This window comes from Hylobates moloch, unplaced genomic scaffold, assembly GCF_009828535.3.
Source record: "Hylobates moloch isolate HMO894 unplaced genomic scaffold, HMol_V3 SCAFFOLD_1, whole genome shotgun sequence".
NCBI lineage: Eukaryota > Metazoa > Chordata > Mammalia > Primates > Hylobatidae > Hylobates > Hylobates moloch.
In genome coordinates, this window is record NW_026652276.1 from 167175539 (window position 1) to 167201240 (window position 25702).

General features: G+C 33.9%; 1 protein-coding gene across 2 annotated transcripts in view; it reads right to left on the reverse strand.

The window, feature by feature from the left end:
* VPS50 (VPS50 subunit of EARP/GARPII complex) overlaps positions 1-25702 on the reverse strand; it is a 133524-nt gene that overhangs the window by 99984 nt on the left and 7838 nt on the right. Inside the window, exons 2-9 of one of the 2 annotated variants that reach the window (XM_058424568.1) lie at positions 19828-19855; positions 12862-12984; positions 11706-11777; positions 9065-9118; positions 8165-8235; positions 7361-7478; positions 7244-7279; positions 6005-6087 (exon numbers count right to left, since the gene is read on the reverse strand). In XM_058424568.1, the coding sequence (XP_058280551.1) occupies positions 6005-6087; positions 7244-7279; positions 7361-7478; positions 8165-8235; positions 9065-9118; positions 11706-11777; positions 12862-12984; positions 19828-19839 (569 nt within the window). In that variant the 5' untranslated portion in view covers positions 19840-19855. The remainder of the gene's footprint in view (positions 1-6004; positions 6088-7243; positions 7280-7360; positions 7479-8164; positions 8236-9064; positions 9119-11705; positions 11778-12861; positions 12985-19827; positions 19856-25702) is intronic. The other variant, XM_032761048.2, reaches the window with a different exon arrangement.

The window sequence follows — 25702 nt, forward strand, 5'->3', positions numbered from 1 at the left end:
CTTTGGATCTAACTAGATCTCTGTCTTCACTTAACTTCACTTAACTCTGTTAATAAATCCCTGACCTTGCCCAGGCGCAGTGGCTCACGCTTGTAATCCCAGCACTTTGGGAGGCTGAGGCGGATGGATCATCTGAGGTCAGGAGTTCGAGACCAGCCTGGCTAACATGATGAAACCCCATCTCTACTAAAAATAGAAAAAAAATAGCTGGGCATGGTGGCGCACACCTGTGGTCCCACCTACTCAGGAGGCTGAGGCAGGAGAATCACGTGAACCAGGGAGGCAGAGGTTGCAGTGAGCCGAGATTGTACCACTGCACTCCAGCCTGGGTGACACAGTGAGACTCTGTCTCCAAAAAAAGAAAGAAAGAAATCCCTGACCTAATCTATCACCACAAAGCTCAGAGTCCAATACTAATATGTTCAAAACATCTCCAACTTTATTAACTGTAATTCTAGATCAGAGATCGGAACCCACAGGCCAAATCCAGCTGGCAGTCTGTGTTTCTAAATAAAGTCTTACTAGAACATAGCCACATCCCTTTGTTTACTTTTCGTCTACAGCTACTTTCAGACTACAAAGGCAGAGTTGAATAGTTGCAACAGAGACACATGGCACGGAAAACCTAAAATATTTACTATCAGGCCCTTTAAAGACAGTTTGCCAAGCCCATGCTAGAGTTCAGCAGAACTTTTAGTTGGTGAACTGATAAAAGTTAAAACAGGAAGGAGATATATGTGTGTATATGTGTCTGTGTATATATATATACACAAATATATATAGTACATATTTCTTTAATTATTTTTTAAAAATTAGCAAGCTGTAAAAGTGGTTTACTCCAGGGATTAGGAAAGAAAGGGAAGGGTGAATGGGACAGAAAGAAAACTGCTTTTTATTTAAAACCCTCTTGTTTATTAGGATTTTTGCCATGTGAAACTATTATTTTACATTATTTAAAACAGCACAGCATGGCAGAGGGAGGCAGAGAAAAACAAGTTAAAATAGAAGATAAGGAGTGCAGGTGTTATCAAAACTTGGTCCAAGCTGACCAACCAACAAGCACTCAGGATCTAGACAATGGATCAAGCTAGAAGGCCTGGCAACCTAGCAGAAACAATCAATGTTCAAACATTACTCAAGGCAGGGCTCCTTATGTCCCTGACCTTAGAGGAAGAAAGCAGGCACATCTTGCTATAAAGAAATTAAATGCAATAGGGGAAGAAAAGTTCCCAGTATTACTATATTTGTAAGCTATGTTCATTTGCCATATGACGTAAAGACATTCTACAACCTACAATTTTCTCTCAACTACCAAGATCATATTCTGAGAAAAAAATGAAGGAATTCTTGAAAGATTATGAGACATTTAATACATCTGTTTACATTAAAGTACAGTACTCAACAAACGAGTTCAGTAGTACACACACTTTACAGTGCATAATACAAAAGCTATCAGGCTCCCTCAAGTAGTTTCTTTCAAATGAAATACAATAATAAAGCAGTTTTGACGTTTAAAAATAACTTTCCTTGAAACAAATTGAGACAAATTTCAAGTGAAAAAGAAATTAAGTGCTTCATTCACAGATGCACTTTAGCATAAACACATTCTGATTCTTATTCTCAATAAATCCCAACTATATGACTCTCTGTCGATCAACTCAGGAAATATCAAACAATGTAAAAATGTTCTCTCAGTTATAAAAGTGAACAAAACTGGGATTACTGTATCTTTTATTACAGATGCTGAAACATGGCACATCTCAAGGAAGACACAAGGTGCAGAGGAAGTGCCAGTTGTCTTTCATTTTTCGACCAACTGGGTGCATCACTATATGACAGTCATTCCTCAGTCTATGTGGGGGATTATTCTGAGACACTCCATAGACATCAAAATCCATGGATGCTCAAGTTCTTTATATAAAATGGCACAGTACTTGCATATAACCTATCCGCATCCTCCTTATACTTTAAATCATCTTGATTACTTATAATGTCTAACACAATGCAAATGTATGTAAACAGTTATATTGTATTATTTTTTATTTTTATTATTTTTATGATTGCATTGTGATTTTTGTGTTGTATTGTTATTATTGTTGCTGTTTTTTCTTTCCAAATATTTTCCATTTTTGGCTGGTTGAATCCAGAGATACAGAACACATGGATACAGAGAGCCGATTCTACTTGGCATTTCATGTATTAAACTACCTACTCATATAATCTGAGACTTACAAGATATAGAGTCAGTATTTCTTTATGCAGAAGCAAATATGTAAATTGTTTTTCCTATTTTCAGAATCATAAGAGTCAGCCCTTAGTTTTTCCATCTCAGCTACTCCAAGTAACTCTCCTTAGAGAGTTGGCACTCTACCAAAAACAAAAACCTTATTTCCAATAAAGGAGTGATGTGACTAGGAAAGAAAAGAGGAACACATAATCTGCCAAGAAAAAATTAACAAGTAGACAAGTAGGTATACTGTGCATATAAACTTGCTTAAAATATTTTTTAAAAATCACATCAGAATTCAGAAATGTTCTATATTATGGGGTGATTCTCTCAAAAATCATTTCTAAAAGGAAAATATTTATGATTGTCTAGTCATCAACAAGAATTAGAATAGATATAAATGTTTTTAAAATTGAGAATATATAAATTCAGTTGGAAGTTAATTACTGTTCCTAAGATTACTAGAATGTAAAATGCGTATTCACTCTAATTCACTCATGTCCAAGCAAAGATTAAATCTTGCCTTTGGCTAAGTTCCACAAGCCCAAGTCAATTAAATACATTTTAAAAGTGTGGATGAATCCTGTATGAGTAGGCCCAACTAGAGAGCTCAAGAACAGGTGCAACACTGTACTGGGAAGACCACAGGAAACACAGCGAAAGAAAGAAAAAATGCACAGAAAAAAAAAAAAAAAAGAAAAAAAAAAAAGAGGTGTATCTAATTTATACAGACAAAAATAAAAGAATGTTAAAATAACAATGTCTTTTATCTTTGTGGACTCAACGTGACCCACATGTCAATTAACTCTATCCTTATATCCCACATTATATCATCTACAAAAGAAGTGAACAAACTTATGATGTTCTCCCATATAAACAAAAGAGTGAAACAACAGGTGAAGGGAAAGAGGGAATGGTGTTAGGCAGGTGAATGGTGGCTGGCAAAGGATACTGTGCTGGTATGGGGTGGAGAAGAAACACTAGCAGAGGGGGTATCATCACCACCAGACAGCTCCAACTGATAGCCCTGCTCTATGAGTCAACCTGACACTGTCACTAAATCACCAAGTTAAAAACACAACTTTATCTAAGTTTTCCTAAGATACCTAAAGTAAAACCCCATTACAAAGAATTCCTTGGGATATCTGAATGTATGTGTGATGTATTTTTACCTATTTGCAGAGAATAATACCAATTTTTCTTATTATCACATGCATGACTCACATATCTAAACATAGCATGCTTCTTATACACTGTATTACCTAAAATAACTGTTAATTTAAATCTTTTCCATTTCAACCTTTTAACCTCATTCGTTAACTGTAGCCACACCTCCTCCACATATCAGTATATCCATTAATTTAAAAAGTGCTCAGAAGCCACTTGATATCAATTTTTAAAAGCCCAAATAAGAATTTCTTTCAAAGACATTTTTTACAGTTAACACTCATCATGTAAGACATTTACTTTAGCATAGCTAAAATAGATTTTTAATTATATAAAAGTTTCAACACATCACCTGCTCCCTCAATTTCCTGCCACCCAATTCCATGCTCATTCTTTCCTATTATAATAGACAGTGACCTTTTCAAAGTCAATCTCTGCTATAATCCCTGCAAAGCCTTAGCATATTATTATGCTATTTTATTTTCAGCTTCTCACTCTCTCCTACCAATTTTCAAATATTGAGGTTTCCTCTTCTTAATTCTATATCTGTCCTCATCACAAAATTTCCTCACCTTACACTTGATAGTTCAACCAACTCCCACCAAATCTGTCCCCAAAAGGTCAACCATAACTTCTTTGTTGCTATAAATCCAATAGATACATATTTTCAGTCTTCATTTTGCTTGGTATCTCTGCAACAAAGATTTCATTTCTGGTGTAGACAGTTTCCTATTCACAACCCTCATGTCCTGGCCTACCTTAAGTCTTCCTGCTCCTCATTCAGGTCCTCCTTAGTCTTGATCCCGGAAGGAGAGTTAGATCTGAATGCTTCCACTGTATGCACAACTTCCTTCTCTCTATAGCCTAATTCTATGGGTGCCTACTTTAATATAAGTCCTTCTTGATAGATTATGTTCTTTATGAAACCAGGGATTATACTGATTACACTGTATGTGGTTTATCACCATGCTGACAATTTCAAAGCAAAGTACCTGGCATAAACACTCTGTAAACTGCCTGAATTATTTTCACCCAATAAACAAGCTGTTACTATATAACAGATTTATCACTACAAAATGAACTAAATGGATGCTTTGGTTCAAATAGATTTGCTTTTTCAGGACCCAGAATGGCTTGTTGGAAATCTCTAAATACATTCAACATACTAAAACTAATTCTCTATTTACTTAACCTAATAAGTGTAAATGACATCGTCAAGTTTCTACTAATGACAGTTAATCACCTCAAAATGGACAAAATGAAAGTATCACTGGTACTACTCAATTTATATCCTAACCAAACAAAAAACGTGTTAACTTCAAGCTGGGCACAGTGGAGTTAGAGACCAGCCTGGCTGACACGGCAAAACTCCATCTCTACTAAAAATACAAAAATTAGCCGGGTGTGGTGGCGTGCACCTGTAATCCCAGCTATTCAGGAGAATGAGGTAGGAGAATCACTTGAACCCAGGAGGCATAGATTGCAGTGAGCCAAGATCACGCCACTGCACTCCAGCCTGGGTGACAGAGTGAGACTCCATCTTTAAAATAAAAAACAAACAAACAAAAAAACGTGTAACTTCAATCTGCACATTTTAAAGAAAAAAAAAACCATAGAGACTTAAATAGCATTTCTGGGAGGAAAATATCTAGCCCTTAGCCTATAACCAGCAAAGACTTGTAATATGAGATAATTGTTTTAAAATTAATTCAAACTTATATTAATATTTTGCTCTATTATAATTCTTTTAGTTTTCAGGTACTAGCAATCAACATCTACAACAACAGTGAGTCATGCTCACTGAATGCCAGAATTTCCATACAGGAGAGACAAAGGGGATGCAATCTGGGATAGGTATGAATTTAATTTGAAACTGGATTTGTTTGGCAAGCACACTATTTTACTTTGATTGTACATTTATTTGTGATGGCTCTAGAGGAATGTTGGAAATTACACCCAGGGATTAGAACTTCCCCAAGACTGTCACAAGTAATGCAAATTCTTCATTTTAAGCAAACCAAAATGCTATTAATAAAGTTAGAGATAATAGCAAAATATACAGTGGCTATTTTTCTGCTGTATATTTAATAATAAACAAAAGACATAAAACATTGAACACATAATCACTTAACTATTACAAACATGATTATTATATAAATTGAAATCATACTTAAATTTTCCAAAAGACTTTTTATCACGAAGAGCCAAACACTTGAACCATCTGGATCTTAAAAACAAGCTGCAATAATATCCTCAATATTTATAAGCTGGGCAAAGTTAAGGAAGAATTCCCAAGAGATGCATTGGAGATATGAAGAGATAATTTATTCTTGTCTACAACTCTATAAAAATAGCATCAGTTGGATTGGAAAGAATATGAAAAACGAGTTTCAATGAGGTGACAAGAAAAAGCAGGAATGAAAAGTATCTATCTTTCACACCTTAAAGCCTATTATTTATAATTTTATTGTACTGCCCATATATAAATATGAATGTTAAACTAGAACACAGCACTTTACACTAACTTTCAATATTTATTAACATTTTTACACAGCTGCTACATAAGAAGCTGACAACAGAATCTGTTCTAAAACTTTTACATGACCTTACCTTATACAACTGTAATGTTTAAAAGTGCTGGCAGCTTTTTGACATTCAAGGCACAACTGAATAGCTCCTGGATAATCTTCCTCCTTAAGGTAACAACAACAGGAGTCATTAGAATAGAAACATGTTTTCTTAAAGCCCCTGATAAAAAAAAAACCTCCGTTCATATTCTAACCAAAAGTTACAGAATCAAAAAAGTTTAATTCCTCTTAGAATATCAACGATAGATAAGTGACAAAATATAAGAGGCAACTAGTTCCAGGCCTAAAATATATACATAGAAGAAATATTTAAAATATTCTATTCCTTCAAGGTAACAGCCCCCTGAGACCATGACTTATGGATAAATCCTACATTAAATCATTAGCTGCTTCACAGGAAAGGTTTTCTTTAACTGTTAACATATCTTCTTTCAGTAATGCCTACATAAAATGTTTCAAAATAGTATGCATTCTATTTGTAATTGATAGTCAACAATTTACCACCAAGAAATCAATAAATAGTTCTAAAGAAATACATTTAGAAAAAAAAAATACTAATTAATAAACTCAGAGTATTTTTATCACCTAACAGTAATTTAATGCCCAGTGAATTTTTCATATGGGTTTCTGAAACCCTAGTTAGCAGTAATAGTTGAGAAGTAATAAAACAATTATACAGAAAACCACAAAAACTTTTCCCTGTGCTCAATTCGAAATTCAAGAGATGCAATTCAAACCACTGGTGATGCTGATAATGACAAAGTACCTACCCCAAGGAGCTCAAGTATTATGAGGAAACACACATATTACATTATGCTTTGGAGAATCTTATGACAGAAGTAGACAGAAAATGCTAAAAATGCATCAAAGAAAAAACAGATGGCTCACTCAGAAAAGCAATTAATACATGATACTGAACAAAACTAAAGTATCACACATTCCTTAAATTACTACTATATGTTAGATGAAAAAGATGTTAATTTTTATGCTATTTGGATGCAATACAATCAAACAAGTTAACATTCCAATGTTAGAAGATAAATGTTTTCCCAAATACATTTGCTTTTCTAAATGAAGTAATATCATGTCAATAGAAAAAGGCTCCAGAGCAAGAATCTTTGACATGTCTAAAAATCTTACATGTCTAAAAATATTCTTTGTATCATAAACCCATTTGAGAAAAACGCACTTCTGAATTTTGTCTGCTTTAATGTTTCTATATATCAGTAGGACCCTAAATTTCCAAAACTTGTTAACTTACCTCCAGCATTTCACTTAACCGTACATCTGTTCTTTGCTGAAAAAACAAAAATCAAAGGTAAAATCTGTTTCAACCACAAAATTCAGTTTTAATTTTTTTAAAATGACCCATATATACCAATGTTTTTATAGTTCTCAGAGATTTCAGAAGTCCAATCAGCAACTGACGTTTCCTTTGATTTGCAAGAAGGCCTAAACTAGCTTGAGTAAAACCTTCCTTTGCAATATTCAAGTGTCTGCAAAAGTGAACAATAAATAGTTAAAAGTTTTTTATTATAATAAGAATACTATCCACACAGAACAGTTAGGTAACTAATAAAGCAGTGAAATGGATTACTATTAAAACCAAGGATTTAAACTACTATTTGACAAATGTACTCAATGGCCAGTCTAAACCAGCATTACTCAGAACACCACGAGAAGATTGGTGCCAATTCACAACCTGCTAGTGGTCTATAACAAAAAATTACAAAAACTGAGAATAAGCGCTTAAAAACACAGTGCAAAAACTGACAGAATAATTATGCTTTGTGACTCTAATAATTAAAAAAAATTAAGACTGTATTATCTGTCTTTCCTTTATTTCATTTGCTTAGTAATTTGTTTTTATTGCATTTTTAAAAAATCACAGCCTGTAACAGATTGGAAATTTTAGAAAAAAGTAGGTCCTTTACAACAGTTTGTGAAGCACTAGTCTAAATAATATAAAAATAGTAATTTTTTAAAACCCATAAGTACACTTAGAGATATTTCCTACAAACCCTCTTAGTGTAGTCTTTAGATCATAACATATGTTCGCTTAAGGAATGATATTCTAGAAACCACAGCCATAATAAAAAAAATCAATTATAAATTATAGATTCCATAGCTATTCTTGAAATATTGTCCAGCTTAAAGAACAAAATATCATCAAAAGCAATACCTTCTCCCATTTGTACAGATAACAGCAGCTAATTGAAGACCTGTCTGCAATGAGGTAACTCTTTCAAGTTCCTATGGAAAGATTAGATACAGGTTATTGTTGGAGGTATTTTATTTTTCTTTCTTATTTATATAGTACTCTAACAAAAACACTAGTCAGATTCAAAGAAAACCTGCTTGAAAAACAAAGTAGCAACAAAAATACCTGAACTTGAAAACTATTAGTATATTTTTCACAGAATTATTTAAAATGACTACTTGTAACTGATTTTCACAATGACAGATGACAAAATATTTAGTCAGTATTGCTTGTAAAGAAATCTAGACCCAACTTGTTGTAGACAGGAATAAACAAATACCAGTAATATATCTGTTTAAATTTCTACCCAAGAGAACTTCACAAGGTAATTAAAGGATATGACAAATATGATTTCTGTTTACTAAGATGCTTTGACAATGAAAGTCTTCATTTGAACATTGGTAGACATTTCAATGGATTTTGAAGGCTCTGATTTTCTGATGAAAACAGATTCAGTTAGACAGTACCAATTTTATCATATTTTAAAGCTGGATTGTTATATTGCCAATGAGTGGTCAATATTGGTGAATCTATTTCTTTAAATGTTAATGGGAGCAATTTTCACTGGCTCTTCTAAAGTTTGAAAAACCCAAGGGATCACTTTAGAATCATATATAAAAACCCTTCACTTCTTCAGTTTGGTAAATTACCCCAAAAGAAAAAGAAAAATATACATACATACATATACAGAAACACACCCAAAGACAGTCAATATGTTGCTATAGAATTATTGACCAAAAATACAATATTTTAACAGTTTCAAATGTAAATCACTCAAACATTTAAAAATTCTACTACAAAAAATAACAAATATTACCCTACCTTTACATAAGCAGGCTGTTTTTCAAGGATTAAATCTGCCACTTTTTTAGATACCTATAAGAAGATGTAATCAAACAAAGGAAATAAAGAGCAAGCTTCATGTTTTCTATGATATTTTACATTTGAATTTTTAAAAGAATATTCCATAGATCTCCCCAATAACTTTGGGAGCAGATATTGGCATACTATGGTCATACACATTTCCCTGGGCTATGAAATTAGTAAAAGAGGTAATATAATAAAGCACATAGCACAGGTCCTGGTCCTTAACAGAAACTCAACAAATGGTCATTATTATTGTTAATAATATGTGTATCATTATCTGATTTACCTAATATTGACCAAAAAGTCTAACCATCTTTAAGGGAATAGGATTTGATTGAAAAAGATGAAATTGTTAAGAAGATTTTTAATAAACTGAATTTATGGAGACAGTATCTGGGAAAAAGAACTGGCTTGTATCCTTTAGATCCTTTATGCTGCCTAAGAAGACAAGCAAGTAGTTTGGTCCTCCACTTCTGAAAAGCTGAAAACATGTTTTTTGCAATGCTATGAAGATATCTTAGGTTGTGTGTATTGTTCTATGAATAATATTAATATATGCAAGTTAGAAGTAAAATGATTTTGAACATGAGGCTCTAATTCCACCATTTCAGGGTCCCTGCCAACTTCGCTAACAGAGATAGCACATGAGGCATGAAGCAGAACACACAGAAGGTATTTAGGGAATGTTTCCTCCAGAAACACAACTGGTACCCCTTCCTCAGGCCAACTGAGAACAAAACATTGCACACCCACTACACTACTGCATTAATCCTTTCACATTTTCTTAATCTGTTTCAAGCATCTTTGAAATTACATAAATCAATTTTTAGATACACTCATTGTTTTTGTCTAGAAAAAAGGAATTCCATTAAGGTTAAGAAAATCAAATTTTAAATGGCTTTTAGACTTCAATTAATGAAAAAATATCAATGTTAATCCTAAATATCATTTTAAGAATTCCAAAGGTTCCACAGGATTGTCTAGTAATAGAGAGTACTGGTCTGTGGCCTGTGAGGAACTGGGCTACACAGCAGGAAGTGAGTGGCAGGTGAGCAAGCCAAGCTTCATCTGTATTTACGGCCGCACCCCATCACTTGCATTACAGCCTGAGCTCCACCTCCCATCAGATCAGCGGTGCCATTAGTTCTCATAAGAACTCTAACTCATCCCTACTGTAAACTGCACATGCGAGGAATCTAGGTTGTATGCTCCTTATGAGACTCTAATGCCTGATGATCTGTCACTGTCTCCCATCAGATGGGACCATCTAACTGCAGGAAAACAAGCTCAGGGATTCCACTGATTCTACATTATGCTGAGTTGTATAATTATTTCATTACATATTATGATGTAATAATAATAGAAATAAAATACACTATAAATGAAATGCACTTGAATCATTCTGAAACCATCCCCACCCCACCCCTGCCAATTCATAGAAAAATTGTCTTCCACAAAACTGGTCCCTGGTGCCAAAATAATTGGCAACCACTGCTCTAGAGCTCAAATCCCTTCTCCTGCCCAAGACTGCCCTATACCACCACTGCTACTTCCAAGCAGACCCTAGCACCCACTGAGACTTCTGAGTGAAACAGAAAAGTATACCTTCCTTTGTTTGCCAGTTGTATTATTAAAAATCATATCTTAAATTCAAACAGATAAACTTATTACTACTGGTCCTTTTGTTGAAAAAAATTAATACACATGCTACCATTAATGAATCCCTACAGTAGAGTTTGAATTTCATAAAGTGGGTTTAGCCTAACATGAAAAAATTATAGAATCAGAGAATTTTACTACATTAAAGAAAATGCAAGCCTAACCTATCACTTTACTGATAAACAAAAGGGAGTCACTGAGGTTAAATGATTTACTCAACATCATAATTAAATCGTGACTACAACTCAGACTTTCTGAATCTCAGGGGGACATTTATTCTGAGAGAATACTCCATTACAGGGCAAGGCATAGTGGCTTGTGGCTGTAATCCCAGTGCTTTGGGAGGCTGAGACAGGAGAATCGCTTGAGCCCCAGAGTTCGAGACCAGCCTGGGCAACAGTGAGATGTCATCTCTACAAAACATTAAAAAAATAGCCAGACTAGTGGCACATGCCTGTAATCCCATCTACTCAGGAGGCTGAGGTGGGAGGATTATTTGAGTCCAGAAGGGAGAGGCTGCAGTGAGCCATGATCGTGCAACCGCACTCTAGCCTGGGCAACAGAGCAAGACCCTGTCTCAAAAAACAAAAAGGAACACTCAGTTACAAAACTATGGGTAGGGAAATCATATGTGTATGACAAGGAGCCTAAAAGTACTTACTAATCTAAAACAAAGTTCAAAGTTCTTTGATCACATTTAGGATTCCAGAGAGAAAATTTCAAGTTCTAGAAGCAAATCTATCAAGGTAACATAAGGAAAACCATATTCATTAAATTTTTAATATAAATGCATCATTTGAATCAGTCATGTTAAATAACAAGATTTGTTTCTATGTTAATTGTTAGTTAAAACCATAAATCTGCAAACATTATACCTCTCTGTTGTGTTTCATCTAGAGTTTTGTCAGAAAGAAATGTGTTTTTTTTTTTTACTTACTGCAGCTTGCTGTTGTTTCAATTTGTCTCTATACGCCTCTAATTCTTGCAAATTGAGAACAGGTGGAAGCTTCTACAGAAAAAAATTCATGAATGAAGAGGAAAAAATTAATTGTTTAATTTGCTTTCATTTACCTGGACCCTTCTGACTAGTGAACTACAAACTGTGCATACAAAACAGTGTTACATCCCACTGCCCTCCATGCTGCCTGTCCTCCCAACCTCCCTCCTAGGTTCCAACCACAAAAGCCTATACATCTTTAGTACACAGACCTCTGGTTCCATCCCTCATTCAGCCTTGTTACCTCCACTGCTGCTGCTCTGCCTTCTGAGAAACCCCACTACCACTGGGGACTCTGGACCCTAGGCTGACAGACACTGCTGCCATGGCCTGTGATAGGAGAACGTGAGAAAGTAACTAACCTAACCCCAACTCTACCATCCACAGATATATCTCTATTTGTTTATGATAGAACTCAAAACAGATTTCTCCTCTGGAATATTACAAACCATAAGTACTACTGTGTGACAGTTGTTGGACTACATTCTGGATTACATCAGCTTTCAGAGGACAGTATGGGAAACTAACCAAAAAATGCATACCGTATACAGGGAAACACTCTCAGTCAACTGATTGATGAAACTTCAAACTGAGTTGGGGACTGACTGTGAATAATGCATATGAAGTATATATGCATATAGCATTTGGTTGTATCTAAGACTAAATTTCACTATTCTGACTTTTGTTAAAGTTCTTATAAATTTAAAATGTCAGTATTATAAACACTATGGCATAAGAATTTTTATCATCACTAAACAATTATGTAAATACATATTTCATAATTAAAAGTCTGAGCTTCTCTAAACATAGACAATATAAAATAGGATAGAAACAGCATACTAACACATTAAATACTAACAATTGAAAACCAAAAATACAGAAATGTTTCCCTGAACAGTTGTATTTAAAGTTACATTTAAAAAATAATAATTTCATCGCTAAACAATGCTGACAGTTGATTTAATCACAATGTGGTAACCACAGACCTATTCTGGTACCAAAAATACATAAATGCCTCAAAAAAGTATTCAAATCTCACAAATCCAATCACTGAACAAAATAGGCCTTAGCTATGTTTTAATGAAATTCTGTTTACCTCCAGCTCATATTTAACAATATCAAATGAATCCGCAGAAAAATATACTTGTTCAATACTATTAATAAGCTCTTGTTCAGCTTGAGGGTCACTTGGCTGTTCTCGAAGTTCCCTGAATTCTTCCTTTAAGAAAAAAAAATCACAATTATAGTAATTGTAGCTGTTAAAATTATATCTGCATGGAAATAAATGATCATTTGTCTTAACAGTCACATCTACCTGGAACGATTCTGACCAAGGATACAAACCAACAGAAACCAGAAAAGTTCACAGGAAATTAGGAACTAGCCAACCGTTAACACTAATAACTACAGAAGAAAACTAGCCAGTTTGAATATTCAGATTTTATTCTCAATTCCTTGCATGTCAACAAGGTTGATAAAAATTTTAACGTTCAACAAAAGAAAAAAAAGTGACTACCTAAACCTATCATACATACATATCACAGATATATACATTTTACTATTTAATAATATTCTAAAATCTGTCTCACCACAGATAATAAGGGAAGAACACCTCAATAACTTCTGGGTCACAATCAACTTTGGAGCCCTGAGCAGAAGACATCAACTCTGCTAAAAATATCTCAGTACTCAGCTAAGAAACAGTGGCTCCAGAAAAGGTTCACAAATTTAGTTCTGTAATTCTATGAGGCTTCCTTCAAAGTGGATTGCTGTTACAATTAATGATCTGATTATGAACCTAAACTTCTCTATATGATAAAATGCTTTCTTTCTAGTGATACAGAATGGAGGTTCTGTGGATTTGAAAAAGAGCATGACAGACAAATCCCTAAACCCAATGTCAGCATTCTTATCCTATGCAATTTCACTACATAATCAGATAAAGCTTCAGTTAACTAGTAAATTTTTACAATTCAGATACCCACTCCCCTGCCACACTAGTTAATCAAGACATTACTATAGACATATAACAAGTTAGCCATGTGATTTTTAATTCAAATTAACCTCAAATACATTTATATACACAAAAAGGAACTATTATTTTAAATCATTTTACAGTAATTAAAATAATACAATAAAAATACTAAGGAAATGTACAAAAATTATCTGGTCAGTTAAAGAACAGTATATTTTTCTTTTTTATTTTTTATTATACTTTGAGTTCTGGGGTACATGTGCAGAATGTGCAGGTTTGCTACATAGGTATACATGTGCCATCGTGGTTTGCTGCACCCATCAACTCATCATCTACATTAGGTATTTCTCCTAATGCTATCCCCCCCCAGCCCCCCACCCTCCAAAAAGCCCCAGTGTATGACGTTCCCCTCCATGTGTTCTCATTGTTCAACTCCCACTTATAAGTGAGAACATGCGGTGTTTGGTTTTCTATTCTTGTGTTAGTTTGCTGCAAATGATGCTTTCCAGCTTCATCCATGTACTGGCAAAGGACATGAACTCATCCTTTTTTATGGCTGCATAGTATTCCACAGTATATATGTGCCACATTTTCTTTATACAGTCTATCCTTGATGGGCATTTGGGTTGCTTCCAAGTCTTTGCTATTGTGAATAGTGCCGATGTTATCTGTATAGAATGATTTATAATCCTTTGGGTATATACCCAGTAATGAGATTGCTGGGTCAAATGGTATTTCTAGTTCTAGATCCTTGAGGAATTGCCACACTATCTTCCACAATGGTTGAACTAATTTACACTCCCACCAACAGTGTAAAAGCATTCTTATTTCTCCACATCCTCTCCAGCATCTGTTGTTTCCTGACTTTTTTTTTTTTTTTTTGAGATGGAGTCTCGCTCTGTCGCCCAGCTGGAGTGCAGTGGCGCAATCTCGGCTCACTGCAAGCTCCGCCTCCCGGGTTCACGCCATTCTCCTGCCTCAGCCTCTCCAAGTAGCTGGGACTACAGGCGCCCGCCACCACGCCTGGCTAATTTTTTTTTTTTGTATTTTTAGTAGAGACGGGGTTTCACCGTGGTCTCGATCTCCTGACCTCATGATCCGCCCGCCTCGGCCTCCCAAAGTGCTGGGATTACAAGCGTGAGCCACCGCGCCCGGCCATTTCCTGACTTTTTAATGATCACCATTCTAACTGGCGTGAAATGGTATCTCATTGTGGTTTTGATTTGCATTTCTCTAATGACCAGTGATGATGAGCTTTTTTTCATATGTTTGTTGGCTGCATAAATGTCTTCTTCTGAGAAGTGTCTGTTGATATCCTTCACCCACTTTTTGATGGGGTTGTTTTTTTCTTGTAAATTTGTTTAATTTCTTTGTAGATTCTGGATATTAGCTCTTTGTCAGATGGATAGATTGCAAAAATTTTCTCCCATTCTGTAGGTTGCCTTTTCACTCTGATGATAGTTTCTTTTGCTATGCAGAAGCTCTTTAGTTGAATCAGATCCCATTTGTCTATTCTGGTTTTTGTTGCCATTGCTTTTGGCATCTTAGTCATGAAGTCTTTGCCCATGCCTGTGTCCTGAATGGTATTGCCTAGGTTTTCTTCTAGGGTTTTTATAGTTTTAGGTCTTACGTTTAAGTCTTTAATCCATCTTGGGTTAATTTTTGTATAAGGTGTAAAGAAGGGATCCGCTTTCTGCATATGGCTAGCCAGTTTTCCCAACACCATTTATTAAATAGGGAATCCTGTCTCCATTGCTTGTTTTTGTCAGGTTTGTGAAAGATCAAAGAACAGTATATTTTTTCAAATAGAGACATTCTAGATTATTTTATTGCAGGGCATATTTTTTATTTGTAAAAAGAGCCTTGCTCAGATATCTTTTAGAGTTTAACTTATATTTTGTAAATATATTTGTAAAACTAACTATAAAGTTATTCCCTATTAGTAATTTCAAGCTAAACAAATAGAACAAATCTAAAACTCAAGAAAATGTTGATTGTTTAAATGTAAAATTCCAATAAACGTAAAAGAGAAGGCAAACTCATAAATATCAAACCTGAATAATCAAAAATGCTTGGAAAAGAAAATCCCTCTTTTGTACTAACTCATAAAATACACTGAGAAAAAAAGGTCAATGACATACCTATCACTGAGTCAGCCCGCAATCAGTTACTATGAGTGCAGTAAGAAATCCAGGGTCCCAACAGTGGGAGCTACATTCCTGAAGCGGTTTGTCTACAACACATGAAACCATTTAGCACCCTGGACAGTGGTGCTGCCGCACAGACTTGGTTAAAACTCACACGTGTGGAAGGGAAGGTTACCAACTAGCCTATCAACAGGCAGCCTCCATGCATCCAATGGAAATATGAAATGAGAGTCAGAAATGAAATGGAAGAGGAGGTCTGAACTTCCTGGCAATCTCTTTCCCTAAAAGTCCACAGGCATTTGAAATATCAGCTTCATATACTGTAAGCTGAGGGAGTGGAGGAAATGAGGCCCAAGTGAGGACATGGCAATATTGCCTCCCTAGGAATTCTGCAGTCTGCAGTAACATGAGCAAATAAATGCAGTTGATACCATTCAAGACAAAATATTTGAAGATTAAAGAAACTGCTACGATTTTTTAAAATAAGAAATAGAGCCAAGCCAGAAATTCAAATAGACTGCAACGATTGAGTACTTTCATCTTAAAAGCATAAATGTCAATGACATATAACACCATGCTGAGGTTCTCCATAAAGTACCTAATTGATTGATAAGAAGGTAAAGATGCTTGGATTTTTAGCTGCAATTCCATCATTAACCCTCAGCAACTTAGTCTCTTCATGCCTAGTTTTTTTTTCACCTGTAATGGGCAAACATGCATTTTCTCTCTCTCTTTGTTTCTCTCTCTCTCTCTCTGTCTCTGTCTCTCTCAAAATGATAGTGAAACAAATATCCAAAGTTATTAAGAATGCCAAAGAAAAAACATAATTTATAAGTATCTCACAAGTGTACATTTCAAAAACATGATGAATCTGTAAAAGGAGTACAATCTGTATATGTATGTCAAATTGCTATTCTTTCCTAAAGAACTAAGCAATTAGTATCACAGAGAGCATACAACCCCATATAATTTCAAAGAACTGACATGGATCACCTGACACTCTGAAGTGTAAGAAACCTGGACTAAGGAAAGGAATAAAACCTAGAAAATCAGAAAAAGAAATGTAGCATACAAAATAGAATTAAATCTAAAACAAACGCCCCCATGTAACATTATTTCCCTATAAAATATCCTCTCCTTTAAAACAATTTCATAACTTCTATCTGAAAATATACATCTGAACTGGAACTTATTCAAATCCCCTTCTGATTAGAATCCCGATCACCGTGTTCTTTTTAGTCCCACTGAACTAGCAGTCTGTAAAGCTCTGCTTCTACCTAATCATTGTCTAAATGTTTCATCGCTGTTAGGGCTGTCTGCTCAATCAGACTGTACACTTCTTGAGAACTGAGATTTCTCTTCAATCTCCATCATGCTGCTCCACAGTGCCAAGGCACACCATAGATAATAATCACTGATCAAACTAAAATTAATTTACAGTTAAATGCAAAAAAATGAATATAAGACAAAAGGAAAGGAAAAGACAATATGTTCTTGTTTCAATAATCAAAATTTTCCACAAACTCTTAGTAAAACGTTTCTTTCTTTTAATTAGAGATAACGATGTGAACTGATTTAGGAATATTTTACACATGTAAATTAGAAAAATAAACAGAAGCAACCAGATTGCATATTCTTAACACAATTACTACATAATTTAATAGAAACTGATTCCCTAGGGTGGGAGATGTACAAAAATACATAATTCTTCACCTAAAATAGAACCAATGCATAGGTGTGAGCCCAAATTTTACATAAACAAAATGAACAAAAGGTTTCCTATAAAAAAATTACAAGGCAAAATTGGGGGAAATGAATACCAAATGAAACTTCTTACACCATATTTAAACATGTGATTTAAGAAAAAATTATAATAACATTAGATATTCAAACTAAGTCTGGGATAAAATATTTCAGCCTTAAAAATGTTTAAAATATTTTTATAATAAATTTTATGTCACATAATAATTAATAAATACATAGTATCATTAATAGTGATATAAATGCTCTCTAAAACTTGAAAATCCAAAAATAATTTGTCAACAACTACAGGCTACCAAATGTGCTGCCACACAACTTGCTGTCAATGGTAATCAACTAAGCAAAAAGTATATTAACATCACCCCAGAATTAAAGCTGGAGAAAAAAACTACAATTAAAGTAATGAATTGGAATAACAAAGAGCAGAAAACAAAAGCATAAAAGGCAAAAAATGAACAAATGAAATCTCTCTCCCATACAATCATTAGAAACTAACATGCCTACTTTCAAAGCTCTATAACCTTATCTTTCCCCACCAAAAAAATTTCATTTAACGATTTTTTAAATTCCCACTGTGTAAAAATTTCCCATACTAGGTCATACAGGAACAAAAATGAGTAAAATACAGCTCTTCCCTCAAGCAGTTGTTAAAATAATAGGAGGGGTCAGATGAATAAGTAAGCAATGACAATGCATGGCAGAACATGAGGGTGATGCAAACAGAATGAAGGCATCAGACGGTGGGTTCACATCTGATGGAAGCGGTGGCATTTGGAAAATATGAGAGAATAGGTAGAATTTCAGATTTAGAAATTGGGGGAATAGGGTTACAAATATAAAGCAAAGCAAAAGTAAAAACATTGAATCGAGAAAGTGCACAACAGGTTAAAGCAATAAAGGGTGGCTTCCGCAGGATAGAAAAATGTCACAAGGGAGAGTCTGCATGTATGCCAAAAGACAAATGCAACAACTGAGATTTGTTTACATTCAATATATTTTTTATATATTAGAACCATATTTTCTTCACTAAAAATAAAACATCTTAACACATATCACTGCCTCAGGTTAGGCTATATCAAAAAACAGGCATAAATATTCAATATTTTCTTAATGTAATAAACCAAGCAGAATTCAACGTTTTGGAGGCTGTGTTTTTCTAGCAGTCACAACACACAATAAGGGTGCATATAATACCACCTAGTCTATTTTTCTATTTTGATCATGTCTGAGATAAAGCTACATGAACATGCACATAAATGTACATCAGAAATGTAACTATGAAAAATGAAGAAAAACAATCATATTAGAGATTTAAGTCAACCTCTTTGATTTAGCCAAGCTACTTTTCCTCTCAATACGACAAAAAAGGTTTTACGGGAATTGGGAATTCAGATCTGTAAAACAATTTGAGCCCTCAAATGTAAGACATTATAATATATTCCCAGTATGTTTATGGTTTCTAAGGAACTAGACTATAACTTTACCAAAAAATTTTCCACTTAAGAGTTCATCACTCAAGGGAATATACTCAAGTTTAGGAGGAAAAAAAGAGACACTACTAATTTTGTATTTAATCACTACTTTTAAATTAGCTAAAATACCACACTAATTAAAAATACTAATCCAAATTCAGGGCTCTTAATTCTATTCACTTTTATAAAAAGTTATGACAGCTTAACAGTTTTCCTTACCATTATTAAACTCAATATTTTCTGCAATTTTGAAAAGTAATTTAACCTAATTTCTAAACCCACATAACAGCTTGGAATCTCATAATCTTCAGTACTAGGTTTTTATTCAAACAAAAATATTAATGCAAATCTTCACTTCACAGGTCAGATTTCAAAACTCTGCAAAAAATATATAGAATAAAAAATGAAATGCACACCAACTCCTCTTTCTGTACTTAGCTCATTAGACCACAGTTCACATTATACACCTGATTATATAACTCAGTGGCAGAACATAGTGCTTATATAGCTGATTATATAACTCAATGGCAGAATGCAGTATATGTGTATATGTGTGTTGAGAAGGAAAGAGGAGAAATTTTAGAAGCATGATTTGCGATTTGCCACAGCAAATCTTATCAAAGACTTTTTTTTACTGTTTGCATTTCTTCATTCATCAACATAAAAAATCTATTCTGTTATAGGGAAAACAGAAGCTATAATCTTACCAAAGTTAACATCACGTTAGGGCTCTAACTGAAAGCAAAAAAAAAAAAAAAAAGCGTTTAGTCACAAAATCTAAACAGAGCTAGAAGTAAGAACAAAACATGAAGTTTTCAATATTCAGTCAGTATTACAAAAGTCATAAATCACTGAACAAAAATAGATTTTATCTCTTTCCAAATGAAACAGGATTCAAAACTTATTTCAAGATCACAGATACCCTAAAACCATATGCCACATAAGTTTATAATGAATTGCCAGATGTCTGATTACGTGAGGAAATGGCACATTCTCCTAAAATCCCACTAGAACAACAATAATAATCCATCAAAGATAGCCGGTTCATCAGTTTCTGTGTGCATTTTAAATACTTATCTTTTAAAGCCTACCCTATTTTTCTTCAGGCTTTTAGTGCCATCTAGTGCAATACTGTTGAAGTTACAATTTAAAAAGAGGTTTTGGGCAAAATGATTTATAGAACATTTTAATAAAAGGTTATTGGATCACATTTTAATCCAGCTTTATAACACAATCAAGTGATTAAGATGATGTATTTTAATGTGTGTCACGTGCCTGTCCTTTCTGGGGCTAACACTGAAGAAAAGACACATCATAAATCAAGATATATAGAGAAAAATCGAGTATGTACATCTTAATTTTGTTTTTCTTTTGTTTTCGAACATCTCATCAGATACTTTCTCTAAAAGAAAATAATACTGTCTATTCTGAGAAAAGACAAAATCACAGCACCTTCAATCCCAGTGCCTTTCACAGGTTCTTCCACCTTCCAAATCTAATAAAATCATCAATCTTAAATTCTGCTTTTTAAATGTCCTTCCAATGTAACCCTTCTCCATTTCCTATACTTTATGTTCCTTTTTTCTTCTTAATCAGTATCCTTGTCCCCAACCTCTACTCAACAACTCACCCCATAAAACTGTAATCTTTCTTAAAAAAATTAATCACCAACTCTAAAAGATCTTGAATACATTTCTACCTACTCCACGTCCTCTCCTAGCTGAACTCTATTGTGCCTCTACTCCTCTGCAATTATCTATTTTTGCTTGTGTCCCCCACTCAGGTTGAGTTAGAAACAGTCTTGTACCTCTTTGCATCTTCAATGATTAGTAACTGCCTGGTTCCATAAGTGTTCGCCAAATGGACTGTATGAATGAACTTACATGATTTGCTATGAAAGAAGGGTTAAGAATCTCAAAGCATCTGAAGCTATGAGAAGCATAATTTCATTAATGGTTAAAAAGAACACAACTAAATACTGTTAGCCATGAGCATCTAAGAAAAACTCTTAAATGATTTTGCAGATCCATAGTTATAGTCTCCCTTAGTACCACCTGCAGAAGAAACCTGTCCTAAATGATACATAATCCTAAACTGAAAGTCTTTATCACAATCACTAAATAAATTCTCCTAGTCATAAACCTCAATACTAATCCTCTCTAATACAGACACCAATATGCAATTCTTGTAACAAAAACTGCTCAAAAACTTATTTAGAATGTATATTTCTTGTTATCATATTTCTCCTACAAAAATTACAATCTAGAAAGTATAAAACATTTGAGCAAAAAGGACTCTAAAAAAGTCATCTAGTTCAATACCATCTTTTCACAAATGAAGAAACTGAGGCACAAAGCATTAAAACGACTTACTTTCAACAAGCTGAATGTTTAAGTCAATACTTCAACCTATGTTTCTTGACTGTGATTCAAGCACACTTTCCACAAATTTTGGTAAAACTGTAAACCAAGCTCTGCAGTTAGCATGTGGTTTTAGGATTCTTTTAATGGATTTTAAGAAGTCAAGTCAAATCGGTTTATCTGATTTCACAGAAGTACTAGAAACTCTAGAAAACGTTCTGCTCAAATTCCTAGAATTTATATAAGTAGAAATACTTCAGAGTAGGCAGGTACTCAATAAATATTTGTTGAATGGATGAAGTGTAAAAAATTATTTCTTATATTTAAACAATTATATTCTCAAATGTTGAATGCAACAGACATTTATTTTGTCACCTCATCCTATATTTTTCTTTCATGAAAAAAAATCAAAGGTAAACCAATCATGTAATAGTAAAGACAGCTGAATCCCATTACTATTTATGAGTTAATTAAATTGAGGCCAAAAAAAACCCCTTATCATTAAAGAATACTATGAGGAGGCAATGCTTCAGTAAAAATTAATAAAACAATATTAGTATCAATACTCTTTTTCAGGTTCATATTGTGCCACTGTGGAAGTACTATGGAAAGTGTATATTAATAAAGGCTAGATGTAGATTTATAAGGTTCTGAATACTGGTATTTTTACTTTTTAATCAGGGTTCAACAAATACTCTCAAACACAGTCCAAATAAGTTCTATAACTGATAACATTGTGGCTCTACTATCATATATTATAATAAATACTAGTTTTATTCTTAATTCTTGTAACCAATTAAGTAAAATACCTTTCATGTTTAAATGGACAACAAACTTAGAAAATACTACCTAATTTCTTACATCTTTACCTCTGCATGAAAATCCCACTAATTTGAAATACAACAGAATCCATTTCGAAGAATGAAATTTTAGGTCATTCTATCTTATTCTACAAAAATTCTCAGTAAAACTTCCAAACGATTTTTTAGAACAGTTCCTCTACTTCCTGTTGCTCCATTCTTGAGATAATATTCTCATCTTGGCCAATGGTTCCCAAACCTGGCTCTACACTGGAATTACCAGGGAATCTCTAAATATTACTGACACTTGCCTCCACCCAAAAACAGTGATTTAATTGGAATTGGCCATGGCCTGGGGACTGTTGATTCTAAATGTACAGCAAAGTTTGGGCACCACTGATCTTGGCACTGAGCTATTTAAGCTAAAATTCCTGAAATCTGTCTAAAAGTTTCCTTTCCTCTAGCAAGTTCTGAAAAGAACCTTAAATGTTTTCTACTTTTCTATACTATTTTATCCACCCAAATTCCAAATTTCCAGTATATAGATTACCATTTGACTTGCATCTGCTCTTAAAATGGGGCACAGGATCAGATTGTCTATAAAATGCAGAAATTGTACCAGATGGTTCATACAGTTTCTTCCCACTTTGAATTTATATAGTTCTAAAATAAATAAATAAATAATACCATCTGGCTTATCAAGCACACCTAGTACCCTTCAATTCTCCTTCACTACCCTCCTTTTTCTAGCAAGTTGAAGCACACACAATTTGCCAATATTTGACCATTTTAAACTTAAACAGCCATCATTTATCCTAATATTTTTCTCCTACTTATCCTTTATACTAGAACCTTTTCATGTAACAGAACCCAGACTAACCTATTTCTTTCTTGAAAATGCCACTGAAATCTCTCAATTCCCTGTCCTAACTTAGAAAGATACTATGAAAAGAAAGGAGCCGATTGCTGAAGACCAGGCATATGTTTTTTAAAAGTTGTACCTACACTTATGAGTGAGGCAGAGCTATTAAATGAAGTTAATGTTTATAAGTTTTCCATATAAGAATTAACAGTGACAACTTAAATAGCACAAATTGTTAAGTTCAAAGAGTACTCCCCTAAGCAAAACTAATGGGTACCTTGCTTTTCAAACCTAGAACATACTGTGAGAATTTTCTATGTAATATATATATATCACTAAGTTAAAAACCCAAGCTTCCAAATAATTTCTAGAGTATAATACCATATTTAAAAGGTTGTATAACTTATAATACCATTATAAAAAGCTATACTGAGTACTTCCTGTAAAATAACTGCCAATTTCAAAGAGTTTATCTCGTCGCCCTGTTTCCTTCACAGTATTATAATTTGTAATCGCCTTAACCCTGCTTGAATATAAGCTCGCTGTCTGACAACAGGGAAGTTTTGGCCTTTGGAGAGAACTTTTGTCTTTTCACTGCTATACAGCCAATCCCTAGAAAGTATCTCTAGCACATAGAAACTCAATAAATTTGTTGAATATGCATAGGGAAAAGACCAGTAGGCAATGTTAACCTTGACAGTGTTGGTGATTTTTGTGATTTTTTTTTTTTTAGATACCTTTTTCTGTTTGTCATGTTTTCTGTTTAGAGTATACATTAATTTTATATTTAAAGCAAAAGTTATTTTAAAATAATCATTTGAATTAACATTTTCCATTTTGTTAAAATGCTTTTAATCTTAATTTTAAAAGATCTTAAATAAAGATCTTTTTCAATTACATCAAATTTCAGGTCATCAAGAACTAGAAACAACATTAATTTCAAAGCAATTATATAAAAATAAATCATTAAAATATATGTGTATGATCTAAGTATAAAGTCATATCTAAATTGCAAAAAATACTGAACACTAAAGTTACATCAAGCTATGCTGTGTAGGGAATTTCTGAATATGAGTCTTCCTAACTCTTGATCTCAGTACTGACTTCAAACCTCATCCAAAGACTCAGTTTACTGACTGGAGCTTTGCCACTCTCTGGGCCCAGCAACTCTCATGTTCTCAGAACCACCCAGAAAGAAGGCAGAAGTTCTGCTCACCCTCCATCATTTGTTATGCTATAGGAGAACACAGAAAAAACAAACAGGCAGATGAAGCTTGTAGGGATTTCTTAGTGTAAGGTTAAATGTAAGCTTACAGCATCAATACCTTTTTTACTATTAACTGTTTTATTATTTAACTAACTTAGCTTCTTAGTATGTGCTAAAGAGACCAGTGCTTCAGGCTTACTCTTCACCCGAACCATTTATATTTGCTGACCTTGTGATCCCAGACTGGCCACTCCACCCAAGGCCAGTTATCCTAAAAGTACAGACAGCACTGGTCACTGATGGAGCTAGGGGTGTACAGTCAATAAGAAGACTGTGTAATGAGATCACCATAAATTCACTACCAACCACTACTGGGAAAACATCATGGCTCATGGTGGAAACACAACAGAGAGTTCTTGTTAAGACAGTCATGTATTTTTTTAAAGAGGCTCACTCATCAATTTGACATTGATTCTGCAATATATAACACAATCTAATTCAAGGTATGTTCATAATGCATGATAATCTTTTTCTTAAGTCAAAGAAATAAAGAGAATTATTGTCAATTAGGATTTATGGCTATCTCTTGTTTCCCAACCTTTTCATAGTCAATAATTTTTAATAACATTATATAAAACTATATGGAATGCTTTTTTTAAGTTTTTGTCTGAATCATTTCATGCAAAAAGGTTGGTTATAATTTTATTGCATTTGGAGAATATGTTTCAGTCTAACCCAAAATAAAAACAATGCGGTAAATACAAAATTCACTTTAGCAGGTGAGGCACCTGAAAGAGATGAGAAATCATCCTCCTAAGGAGCTGACACCGAGGTGTAAGGAGAGGCCTTAAACTGCTGATCAAGAGAAGCACACCCTGTGTATTCAAATACCTGATGCAGAAAACAAACAGTATTTTCATGTATCACTCTCAAATTTAAAAATACAAAAACAGACATTCAGAAGTGCCAGCTTAATCTGTGATGGAGCAGCTATTCACATGGGCAGCTCCAAGCAGCAACACTCCAGAAAAACAGCAGGGATTTAACAATACTTAATAATTCCGAGGGGAATCCAGCTAGCTTTCAAATAACCTTTATAAAATTTGTAAACTGAGAAATTCACGTGAATATCAGAGGATTAAAATCTAAAATTCCTACAATCTAGGAGATAAGTTATACAATTCAGTATAAACACTATGGTTTAGATGCTTACTCAAAAACCTCTGCTCCACAACAAAAATATAATCATGATTTTTGGCACAGAATGTTAAGAGTATAAAAAGTCAGTAGTCAACTATTTCATTGTATTTCTACAAATTACAGCAGATAAATCAATAAGAGTGTGTGTGTGTG